The following is a 13,159-nucleotide window of genomic DNA, read 5'->3' as shown; positions in this document are numbered from 1 at the left end:
TGATATTATGTGATTGATAATGATTCATTATCCTCGAGAACGGCAAAATTAGTCATTAGATTCGAGGTATAGGGTCGTTTGGCTATTTTCTGAAATGCGACCAACTCGCTATTCCAGCCAAGCTGCATGCACTGTCTCAAGGGTGACCAGATTAATGAGAGTCTACTGTATAGCAATTATAAGGTTGCACATGCGCATTTAAAGTGGACTGTCTATAATAAATACATCAATAATGGTTTCACAATGGTGCAGTTCCCACTTCAGAGTCAAATTCTTTATAATGTACAAATTTAAACTGAATGATTAAAAATTAATGATTTTGATTATACCACATAACTTAATGTATAGAGCTTCTCCTTGCCAAATACGACTCTGAAACAAAAATGATACTGGCAATGTAGTTTTGAAGCACAATACTAAACTTTTTACTGGTATTAATTTGTAAACATAATTCCAATTCAGGGTCGAAACAATAATATTGGTACGCATGCAACGTACATTCATTTAGTTGGTTGATTTTATCGACGTTTGATTCGAATCGTAATTTGCTGACCTTTTGAAGGACATGTTACAGTAGTCTCTCATCACCAATACAACCTATGCAAAATACAGGAAAGTTTGTGAAGTACACAGAAGTATAATTATGTAACAAAAGTCAGCATAATACATAGTCACGGTGACTAAAAATTGATGCTCCTAATAATGATTAACTATAGTATTATATAGGTATGACTAAGTATACTATTATTGGTATAACGTAGGATAGATCGTCACATAATTATACTATATTATACACATCAGTGTTATTTTAAACATCAGTCTGCATGTCTGCAGGAAATTGACACACTAAACTATAGAGTTGGTTAATTCAGTACACAGATCGATCTACTTTAATACCTGATATAAGAAAAGTACACTGACTATTAGAACGTCACCAAACGCATGCCGAACAACTCGACCCCACCAGAGTAACTCATAAATGTTCGGATGATTAACTGTCACTGCTCTAATCGTTATGAGCGCAATCACAATAAAAGTGCCAAGTCCGAGAGCAATTCGAGTTACTGCAAGATCTAGCTTGATCATTCGTGGTGCTTTAGAAGTGAACAGAGATAAAGCGATGGTAGTGAGGAAAACAATTCCATAGTAATTATCAATAACAGAGGAAAATACGTCGTCTATAACCTCGTTATCCGATCGACAACTGGTCACACTCAAGAACTGGAGGTTCTATAAATAGAAATGCATGGTCATTACATGCACTTATGATCGATACGAAACACTATATTATAGTACATGTACATGCAGTCATGCACATGTACATTGTATACTTATTGAGGCCACATGGCTTTGGCATTAACTTTTTATTCGACCAAAATCCCCTTAGTGAGACAGGTACTTTTCATTTTTGAGCATGCATGTATATAATTATATAAGTGACTCAATAAGGCGCAATAATTATTGATTAAACTGCATCATACATACATGTACGTATAAATCTACAACTTTAGTGTATGGGGACATTACGCATGCACTGCACACAAACTTACCGCATTCCTTGGGATGAGCACAGACATAAAGCGATAAAAAGAGACAGAATTCCACACTATCAAGACTAACACCACTGGTATCATTAAAGTAAAGGCAGACATAAACAGATACTTATCCTCAAGACGTCTACGCTGTAACAAAACAAAACAAGGCACATTACATATACATTATCAAACGAAAAGCAATACATAATTATATTTATTTTTTGATGTGGCTGCAATTATGAACAATAATTATACTCCCTAATCTTTATTATACCTCGAGGCGTAGCCGTACGAGGGATACGGTAAAGCTGTGTGTGTGTCTGTCTGTTCCAGCTGTAACTGCTCAACAGTTGCAATGCAATGAAAACTAACAGCTTCTATAGGCTTCTAACCATGTTCTCTTGGATTTGATTTGTAGATTAGCAAACTAATTCTTTCTCGAGTTATGGCTAGTTTGACTCACATCGATGGCTGTTGCAGTCTCTTCAGAATGTTTCGTAGCATAATTTCTTCGCACAAAGCTTCTTAAACTTATGAGTTAGCCTTGCACTAAAGCGCTAGCTTTTTATTAGCTAAAAAAAGCTGCTAGCTATCTAGCATCCATTAATTTTGTGAACATGATCTCTGGTAGACACATACCCCTTATTCCAGTGGATCTAATGCGCATACGCGCTTTGGCAGAATCAATTTTGATCTTTCTTGAGGTCCTGGTAAGCCACAAAACTACAATGCAATGATAACAATAGATGCATGTACATTCTTCTCAGTTTTCGAAATTTTGAAAAGCTTATTCCCCTTACTATAACACTCTAATACTTTTTGAGCGAAAGCATAACATGGCGAGAGGCATTAGCACAGCACAGCTTGCAACACTCGTGATAATGGCCTCAAGTTATGTACAATATAGAGAACTAGCATTAAAAGGCCATGCATGCACAAAAGAGATAGAGCTACAACGTACGTGATAACCATGGATACATCATTATATATAGGAAAGCTATACTCACAATTCTCAGCTTCTTGTTATGGAATATCCGATAAAGCCTATAGATCTTGACTAGGAGACCAACCATTGTCAAACTTTCTCCGAGCCAAGAAAGCCACAAACCAAACTGTATGAGATAAATACTTCGTATTTAATGTGCTGGTACTTACTTTGTATACAGTATACAGAGAGATTTAAGCTATGATAATAATTAAACTGCATGTATATATACCTGGCAAAGTATTGTAGCGAATGGATTTTCCAAGTTATATCTGGTACCAGATGTTGTGATTCCATGGATTACAGGAACTGGCAACATGAGAGCTATTCCCACCAGAATAAGAACATTGATACGAGGACTGGTAGGCTTCACATGCCTGCAGACATGAAAAATTAATAAGTAAAAGTATACGTGTACATATGATAATTATATAGTTACTGCATGTATGGCTAAGAGTGCAATATATATATGGTTTAATAGCATAATATTATGAGCAACAAGCAATGGCAAGGATACTAATTGCACGAGGCGCAGCCAGAGTGCTATTAACCTTGCCAGTGCTTGTTATGAGTCACTCGAACTCTCCAGTCACTAATATAGCACATACGATTATAGTATAAAAGTCTTAATTTTCAGAACACGAAAACTGTACGTATATACAGGCTGGCATTTTATATAGGCTAAGCCTTGAGTAGTCGCACAATTCAAGATTGCTAACCTTAGTACATGTGCATGTATAAACATAATACAATTAATGGACTACACCAAAGTCTGGTCACAATTCACAATAATACATAATTATCGATTCAACTTCCATACTTGTTCTCCCTCCACACTAAATTGAAGACAATGAGGAAGATGATGTAGACCTCGCACAGTGCAGACCACACCCCCACACAGATCAGTGCCGCCTCTGGTACCTCACTGGTCAGTAGGTAGTTACTAGTGGGAGATGAATTTCGACCTAAGGAAGAGAATAGGAGGAACACAGTCTGTGAGTAGTTAACTGTACTTAATACGTGGGCATGAGTGCCATGCAGCTTATGGGGCACTGGCACATACATGCAGTAACTCAATAATAAACATGCATGATGTATAGTAGACTTTCGTTAATCCAGTCACCCTTGGGACATGCAGTGCAGCTTGGTCGGAATAGCGAGGTGGCTATATGAAAATAGCCGCAGCTAAATAGCGGTCCTACCTCAAATCTAATTTGCGGTTCTGTCTCGAGAATAATGAATCATAACTATAGGCTCTCGATTTAAGCGTAATCTGCCAAACCACACCCAAAATGTCATATCCGTCCGTAATAAACGTAAAATAAAATTTAGTTTGGGGCAGCCAAAACTGGCCGGTATATGGATGCTCTAGCACTGCGTTTACAGCATGGGTAGCCTCCATGCACACAACAATATACAGGATCGGAATAGCTATACGTATCACTATATACAGTACAACAAGCAATTGATGATTGATAGCATTGCACCTTTTAGGATATCCATATATAGTTGTCAAGACCCATGCATTTAACGCAATGCTTGTATTATTACAAAAGTTCGAGCATCTACAGTGGATTCCCCATACATTTACATAATATAGACATCACCTTTCCAGAAAAAAGTATGTGGACAGGCACTGATTGTCTGAAAGTCCAGTCCAGCTTCCTGAGCACACGTCTGGTTACACAGGTCGTTAATTCTAAAGTAATTATTGTCTTGATCCTGAGGTATGGTTGAGTTTATTGGCCAGTAGAGAGCCATCGGACAGTGCGTGCCATCTGCATGTATAATTATACAATCACAATGTACATGACATGAAAGCTACAATTCGGTAAAACTTTGACTGCATGCCCACACACAAAATCAAAAAAGGAAGTTAATTTTTAGTCGTTAGGGAGCCCATTTACTGGTATATCAGTTCTAGCGCATAAATTCTTACATATCTGTCATAAAAGTGTATATACAGCTACATTTAACTCACTGACAAATTGAGAGATCAACACCTGTCCATAGGACGAGAGAAGAACGGATCGTGGGATAGTGGTCTCTGAACCAGTTGAGCAATTAACTGTGATATTCTGACAAAACTGAAACTCTTCTCGCAATAGAGGATCAGTCCGCAATGTTCTACAAAGTTCGCATGCCTGTACAGCGTACACGTGCAGGAAATGGTCAGGGTAACTATGTACATTGTATGACTAGAAAGACAAAACTTACAATTAGATGATCCAACCTTGTTCTGTTGATCTCTCCGTCAGATAGACTGTGAGCCAGGAGGAGGGTGGAGTCGTAGGCACTTACAGCACGAGAGTGTTGGAGGAGCCGCTCCAGAGGCACCTGTACAATCACTAGACGTTAAACGGGCAAATTGAAAATACGTACAGTAAATGTGATGTATGCAAGCTATCTCTATATACGATTTGAACATACTATTCAGTATACTGCAGGTGGTGTATACTTGTATGCTACATAATGACCTAAAACTTATGTACTATAGAGTTAATGCATTGTTGGAAGTGCTCTCCGGAGGAATTATTGACTGAGTGGCAGTTCAAGAACCTCATCGATTATAATAATATTATAGCATGAGGCGGAGCTTGCGGTGCATAACGGGTTTGTAGTTGGCTGCTACTGATTTGGCTGCAGCTTTTGAAGCTATCTTCTCACTCTTGCAGCTACCAATAGCAAGTGCTCTAATGTAGCACGAGAGTTAATAAGTATAGAACAGTAATTTCCTATGAAACGATTTTGCCACCCCAAATTCTGCATAGAAAGGGCTAGCTAGCAATACAGCAGTGCAGCTATATAGTGTTTGTACAACCTAAAGTGTAGAGCTCTATTGCTATATATAGAAGAGCTCATTAATCAAGCCACTCTGAGATTATAGATAAATTGGATTCTCTTTTCCTATTTCTTAAGGAACCTTTAGTACCGACAACCATACTATACTGATTGTAGGCATCATGCATAATTATATAGTAGCACCAAGATTCCATAAAAGAGAGAGAGTATCGAACAAAGCATTGACTCATCACATGCTATTCAGATAATGTGACTTCCTTTCTGAAATGCGTGATCAACTATAATGACAATTAGCAATAACATTATTGTCGCTTCGAGGCAAGTGTCGGTTTCAGTTGCTCAAATTGGTCAGTTACCAAGTAGGAAATTAGGTTACTTTCCAGTGAAAGGCTTATACTCTCTTATGGACTCTTGGTAGTACTCCGGTTGCTTTGTGGTTGCCAAATACAAGGCAACCACTGACTGCTCCAGTACCGTTCATAGACGCACTCCGAGACATGGACGATGCATGCTCTGACCATGCATGCTAACCATTCCTCTTCTCAACCCTCCCACAGCACAAGAGCTAGGTTAGAAGTGAGCAAGATTTGTGTAATACGGTATAGTGCGAAATTTTTGAGGCACTTATATTTCGTGGAATGGCCTCTAAAAGTATTTCGTTGCACACTGTTCGTGGAATGATTGCTTACCGGAAGCCACGCCTTTAATCTTTGCACATTATAGCTAATTCAAGAACCATTTTTGTGGACTTAATTTTCGTGTAGGATTGCTAACCCACGAAATCAGCAAAAATTAAGCCCCTTGAAAATTTCGTGCCATGTATACGGTAGCAGGGTTTCACAGCTATACTATAGTTATAATTATGGCATGCATGCATGTATGGGCATATAGTTCCCTTTGATCTCTATGACTTACATACTAATAAAATTACCTCTGTATCAAGTTCTGAGAATAATTCTCTTGTCTTTTTCAACAGTGCTGGGAGAAATTCCGACAGCGTAGTACCCTGAAATACATAATGAACAGCCATGCATAATTATAATAAGTACACTTGTATAATGTGCATTTTCTCACCATTGGTGGATACTTGACGGGGTCTATGAATATCACAGAGTTTAGAATGTCCATCATATCTTCATCTGTGCAGTTCCGGGTCTGTTGGTTACTATGGTAATCAGCCCCTCCCCCTTTCCACCAGTCAGGGTTGTAGTATGATGGCAGTATCCAAACATGGTCAGAAGTTGTCAGGTTTAGAAACGAAGCCTGTTGCAAAGTGCATGGATGTGAATTAATTAAGGTACAGTAGAACCTCAATCAATATTATCCGGACACCTTGGTTCCAGAGGCAGGCAGGATAACTGAATATACCAGACAATCGAACAGATAAACCATGCTTGATCCACCCACTTAATTGCATGGTGAAATTTAGTGCACATGGGTGGCTGCGCATGCGCAAAAGATAAATAGGCCTGTGTCCATGGTAACAGCTCAGTGTTAATTGCACATAGGCATTAATTTTATTTAAGGGACAGGCCCATTTTCTCAGATAATTGAAGGCTGGTAAATCGAGGTTCTACTGTACCATAATTAATGCTGTAAATTAGTCTTTCACTTGAACTTTTGGGGGAGAATCATACAAAAATTATGTCCACACAAAATGCAAATTATACACATGTAAAAAGAAGTAAGTAGTGTGTACATTACACGCATTGAAAACTTCTGGGGAACTGAATGGAATATCTGGCCACCATATGATGGTTTAAATTTCTGAACCGCAATGTTTCAATGTTCACAAGTACATTATTCTGATGCACATTATAAGCAATTCAAAACAAAGCAAGTTAATTACAGATGTAGGTGACAACAGGAGTGTGTGAAGAGGAGTATGCGACTCCCACGCACATTCCATTCTACATCTCGGACTGAATCCGTCACTAACACTTGTAGTTGTGTAAACTGTTAGCCATGAATAAAGGGCTGGAGGTACAAACCACATGCGTGTATGCTGATATCATAATACGCACCCACTTAAGATGCGGTCTGATAGTGACGTGGTATGACATACTCATACAGTAACCTGGTTTACACTACAACTGCTACAGTTGGATATTCCTCTTCATACACTCCTGGTGACAATCATTGCATCTGTGAACTTACTCTAAATTCACTTTACCATACAATTCGGACTAACCCACCTCACACAAGATCAGTCTACTCTCTTCGGGACCAAAGAATCCTAACATTATCCGTATATCAAATTTGCGAAGATCCAGCAAGGCTGATGACAGCTCATTGGTCAGTCTCTCGATAGCCAGCTCTGCTTCAATGTTAAATCTCTCCACAAAAGTGCCGAAGTAGTCTCTGAAGTTCTCTACTTGCTTTGTAAAAAAATTGTATTGCAGATACAATTATACGTGATCTGATACAAAAGAGCATCAGCAGTGCCATTTCCCAGACAACATAATTACAACTGATGCACTTCTGTATTAAAATACACAAGTCCTATAACAAAGTGGTTGCCAGTTGAAAGGCTCCTCTTTAGATTATCGCTTTTACAGATACGTACGTACTGGCTCACTTACATGTGCATTGATAGATCCAGCAGAGCTCAAAATTCCAATTCGGTACCATTTAAACTGATCCAGTAACTTAATCCTGGCCCAGTTCAGTGCGTCAATGGAGGGAAGTGTCCGATAAAAGTTGGAAAATTCATTTAATCGATTGTCAGTAAGTCCATAAGAAACCTAGGAAACGTTACAGCCACATCAAAATAGTTACTAAAAGTGTACTAGAATAATAAAATTAATGAAAGCACCACGGGTGCTGATGCCTCGGTGGAGGTGTCGAAGCTACATAACATAAAACTACTGGCTATTAGCAATACTTTTTATACACACATCATTATATCATGATAATTACATGCATGCAGGCAGAATCCAATTACATGCAGAGAAACTCAAAGTGTGGGTAAAGATCAACCATGATTAAAAACGATCGATGCCAAAAGTCCAAGTGGAATTAATGCCGGCATGATTTTGGTAAGGGGTTGTTGTGGTACAAAACACATAATTCGAGAATCCTCGTGTTTTATGTAATATAATAATTATACTGGCACTCACGCTCCGACTTGTGCCCGTACCCTAACCCATCTTCTATAAAACACTCGGTCTCATGCTATCTCTATTACAAACATCCTAATTTACCAACCACAGCGCAAGTATGATGTATGAAAACTATAGCTACGAAAACTAGCTATACAGTTATGTACACTGCTTAAATTGTGGCGAATCAAAAATGAATCTATAACTCTTGATTGCATACAACATGGATACGATAAATGCCTTATCAATAAACATATGCAATGTTGTCATGACTACATGGCCCACGCATAAATACTGTATTTACTTGATTAAATGCCCATCTCGTTTAAACGCCCATGGTAAAAGCTGCCTTTGTCAATAAACGCCCCTCTTAAATAATCACCCATATATATGGGGCGTGGCACTGTGGGTGGAGCTGAATTAGCACGTGGAACCAGCTGAAACAATGGCAAAATAGAATAAATAGATACTATTTATGATGGCAGAGAGGACACAGAGGGAGAAACACCACTCCTATGAATTAAGATTAAGTTCTGAGCTGTGGCAGCAGCTAAAAAGAGCATAATAACTGCTGATGAGCAAGAGTTTGAAGTAGACAAAACAATAAACGCCCGTTTCGAATAAGCGCCCATCCATTTAAACGCCCCCTCTATAGATGTTTCTAGGAAATAAACGCCCGGGCGTTTAATCAAGTAAATACGGTAAATGCTTTTTTCACAAGAGATTATAAGTAAAGAAAATGTACTTGACTCACAATAGGGACCCCAATGTTCCCAGTAAGGGAGACCACCGGTCTGCCAACAATGTAGTTGTCATCAGTCCCTATAGCTGCCTTAGTCGCATTAATCCCCTCAGAAAAGTCTTTTCCCAATCGATTGACTTCTACATACAGGTTGTACAGCACCTGCATCGTTAGTAAAAGCACATAATAATACGATGTAATAGCTAGTATAATGCAGTGTAATAATTATCATATATAGCGGGTAAATTGCGACGAATTAATTTTGCAAATTGGCGAATCAAGGTGAGGGTCGCCAAATTTCCGTACTAGATATGCAATCTTATACGTGATCACAAATGAATATGTACATGATGCATGCACGGTATATTATTGATCACATATGATATACAAAACAACCTCAGAATGTGTAATTATGATCGCATGAATGGCACATGCATTGTTTATACTTAGTAATTTGGCTCCGGAAGCTCTTTGGTTAAAGTATGGCTTCATTTATGCTTTTATGTGGTGGACAATTATGCCAGGGACTTCCACCAAAATGTTCACTTCTAGCGCTTTTAACAAGGAAACCAATGGTACACGAAATGAGAAAGTTATGACAACACAATTTATAGGGCCAAACTCAAGGCAAATAGACTTTAGTACCGGGCATATAACTATGGTGATGACCAACATAAGCCATATACAAGGATGGAAAGCTGTTTATATGACATGAATGGCTTCATTTTTTGAGTGATGCATGGGCATCATGTTCTGGCATCATTTCCTGATGCTCACTAGCTAAGTAACTACTCAGTGAATGCTGTACATGCAGGGTAGTTTACTATAACTATTATGATCAAACACTAAATATACGGCATCGAATCGAATGAGGTTCATAGTGCGTGGAAAACAAGTTAGCTATTAATTTTGTGGGCATTTCCACATCTGGTGCCGAACATCTGACATGATCCGTCTACTTTAATAATTATGCCTACTCATAAGCTTACCGGTGATGAATAACACAGCCTACCTGTACATCTAGATCTGTAACATCAACTCGACCCATAATTATGCACCACATATCCGTGTATATACCAATCACCTCAAGGCATAATTCTGATTGTACACAGATTCGTACCTCAACCACTTGAATAGAGCTATCGCCGTATCCAATAGAATTTCCCGTCTCTGTTGACGAAAGGTTGATGCTGCTTTGATTTACTCTCTCTAGAGCTAGCTGCACTGCTGCATATGTAAACAGGTCACAGCTCTGCGCATTTTCCTGAGTCCTGATGTTAGGACCAGGAAGACAGGGGAAGAATGCCTCAAACAGATTGGTTGGCTTGTTCTCTTTTGTACAGACTATATGTACAACAAGTGACAACAGAAGTCCACAGCATACAGCAAGCTTTGTGAATTGTAGGCACAAACAAGCAGACATTTCGTTTCTTGGGTTTGTAGAGGTAGACCTTGTGCTGTTTGTTGTTTAGTAGGGTGATGTTTAGACAGTCTAGTTCCATCACGCCCATCTTTTAATATTAAAGCATCCCCGAGCTCTTGGTATGCAATTAGATCTACTTCAAAGACGTCTTGTACAATCATTTTATGGCTGTGGACAGGCACGCCCATCTACCCCAGCCCATGCTGGAACTGACTGTAAACAGTATACCTAGTACCTTAGTCTCCGAAGATCTTCTACTTCACTGACTTTCTTTTGACCTTTAATTCTTGTCATGGTATATCAACTTCCTTCTCATTCTAACTCTTTTGTGGAGGACAGGTTTTCAGTGTGTGAGCAGTACTCAGATAGGCCCCAAGTGCCTCACTGGGTATTCATCGAAACACTCCTACAAAAGAAGCCCTTGAGACAACTGGAGGATTTATTGGACGTAATAGGTCACAATGAACATGATCTTGAGTTTTCCACTTTAAAATCTGTGCTTCAAGACAAATTTTCCCTGCGTACTTTTCCGGTGATGATAAAAGCAGCCTTACGAATGCCTGAATTGTTTTCAAATGGAGTATTGGAAATTCTGACACCAGGAACGACAAAAACAATCTCACTAACTCGAGAGCAAATTGCTTGTCTGCTTGTTCATATGTTTCTATGTACTCTGAAGACTCCGATATGGAACAAACATTGGTGTACTTTTGGAATATGGTTTGCAACCAACTCACGACCAGCCAGAGAATATTTGAAATGCCTGCTAGCTTACTTCGCAGAGCTTGATCCACAAGGAAGGCCATCAAATCCACAAGAAGAAGTTCACTTTACACGATCTGTGCTTAAATCACCTCCAGATTGGAAGAAGTCTACCTCCTGTTTCACTGACGATACTCTGACCCCGTCTCTCAGTCTCCACCCAGAACCTGGTTGCAATGTTGAAGTGAGCTTTGCCAACAAAGATGTTGGATTTGGAGTCTCAGGGACTCAAGAAGAAGTAAAAATGGGTATGAGCCCTGAGGCATGTGTAGTCATGTTGCTTGTTCCGACATTGCTGGATAACGAAACGCTGTTAATAAGAGGGTCAAGACAAGTGGGCATGTACGAAGGAATTGGAAGAGATGTTAAATTTATCGGTGTGCAGAGTGAGCCGAAGAACTGGAGCCTACGGTGCATTATAGCTATGGATGGAATGGAAATCGACTGTTTAGATGAAGAGTGTATTGTTGAGCTAAGAGAATATGTGCTTTTGAGAGAATTAAACAAGGCCTACTGTGGTTTTGTTTCCATGGGGACAGAACAGGTCACTATAGCAACTGGGCATTGGGGATGCGGTGCTTTTGGAGGAAACAAGTATGTGAAGTCTTTGATTCAAATCATGGCTGCTTGTGAAGCGAACAAGCGATTAGTGTTTCACGATGTCACTCAGAAAACACAAAATTCTTCCAAACAAAGATTTTTAGAAATGCTTATGGAAGTTACAAAAATGCTGTATCGAAGACAGAGAACAGTGGGACAATTGTATACAGCCATTACACAATTAGAAGCAAGCTCTAGTGACGTTTTTCATAGCATTATGTGCTCATTTTCATTGTGAATCTCTGGCAAAGAGCACATTGATTGTGGTTATAACGATTAATGAATTTCGCAACAATAAAATCGCAAAACCTTAGTAGTATACTGGTAAATACACATGATTTGCCAGAACGCAGTAGATCGAGTTATATTGAAAAGGGTCAATTTTTCTGCTGATTAATCGGTACTGAGACATGCAGTTTACCAAAAATATCTTTTTAGTAGGCTTTCTAGGCTGTGTGCAGGGAATTTCAATAGACATCTCACTGAGGAAGCTAGTGCAGTGGAATTCAATTAAAGTCTGATTAAGACCTAGCCTTTTGACCCCCCTGATCGATCTAAAAAATTGCCTATATATATATAGAGCCTGTGTTTTGTTCCAGTAAAGTAGACGCCTATAGGTAGATTTTATTTAATTTGGTAATCTAGATCTATGGCATGGCAATGACAGTCACACTCTTGCTTCTACCAAACACCAACAACATCCGCACACAAGAAGATGCATAGAGCTGTGACCTGTTTGTGTATGCAGCAGTGCAGCTAGCTCTGGAGAACTAAATGAAGAACTCGAAAATTGCACAAAACTTGGGATATCTCCTGTTGATCTACCATCTGATTGTTACGGTGGCCCTGAGCGCTACTCCGAGTTGATAGTTCATACTTGATAGTTCAAATGCGTAGTTGGTAGTTCGCAGTTGCTACTTGATACTTCAAATGCGTAGTTGGCAGTTGGTATAGTTGGCAGTTGGGAGTTGGGAGTTGGTAGTTGGGAGTTGGCAGTTGGTATAGTTGGGAGTTGGGAGTTGGTATAGTTGGCAGTTGGAAGTTGGTATAGTTGGCAGTTGGGAGTTGGGAGTTGGCAGTTTGTAACCTTCAAACTTTGCAACATTAGCCTGCTTTTATATTATGATACTGACACCAATAGATATCTAGCTGGCCTAAGACGGCAATATTAATCTTTACATATTATATATGTACACATCTAGGTAGGGA

The 13,159-nt window shown here is 39.2% G+C and overlaps 2 protein-coding genes across 3 annotated transcripts; one reads left to right on the top strand and one right to left on the bottom strand.

Annotated features, from left to right (window-relative positions):
• Positions 1 to 252: 252 nt before the first annotated feature.
• On the bottom strand, positions 253 to 10,736 carry LOC135345761 (uncharacterized). Of its 2 annotated transcripts, XM_064543200.1 has the most exons (15): positions 10,286 to 10,733; positions 9,178 to 9,327; positions 7,905 to 8,066; positions 7,518 to 7,700; positions 6,397 to 6,585; positions 6,254 to 6,328; positions 4,738 to 4,857; positions 4,502 to 4,664; positions 4,128 to 4,298; positions 3,341 to 3,485; positions 2,753 to 2,897; positions 2,543 to 2,647; positions 1,551 to 1,682; positions 898 to 1,230; positions 253 to 597 (listed from the first exon to the last, which is right to left on the bottom strand). In XM_064543200.1, the coding sequence occupies exons 1-15, from the start codon at positions 10,586 to 10,588 to the stop codon at positions 505 to 507; spliced, it is 2,469 nt and encodes an 822-aa protein (XP_064399270.1). In that variant the 5' UTR covers positions 10,589 to 10,733; the 3' UTR covers positions 253 to 504. The 2 variants fall into 2 exon arrangements, 1 of the variants encoding a protein (XP_064399270.1); XR_010397887.1 differs by lacking the exon at positions 253 to 597 and having other exon boundaries at positions 1,207 to 1,230; positions 1,551 to 1,677; positions 10,286 to 10,736.
• A 14-nt stretch (positions 10,737 to 10,750) lies between these two features.
• LOC135345763 (poly(ADP-ribose) glycohydrolase-like) lies at positions 10,751 to 12,226 on the top strand. Its single transcript, XM_064543202.1, has one exon. It carries the CDS (start codon positions 10,881 to 10,883, stop codon positions 12,186 to 12,188), a length of 1,308 nt encoding a protein of 435 aa, XP_064399272.1. The 5' UTR covers positions 10,751 to 10,880; the 3' UTR covers positions 12,189 to 12,226.
• Positions 12,227 to 13,159: the final 933 nt, after the last annotated feature.

The sequence above is a fragment of the Halichondria panicea genome, chromosome 12 (assembly GCF_963675165.1).
Source record: "Halichondria panicea chromosome 12, odHalPani1.1, whole genome shotgun sequence".
Taxonomy (NCBI): domain Eukaryota; kingdom Metazoa; phylum Porifera; class Demospongiae; order Suberitida; family Halichondriidae; genus Halichondria; species Halichondria panicea.
Note: the sequence above shows the minus strand (reverse complement) of the source record. Positions and strands in the feature narration are given on the sequence as shown.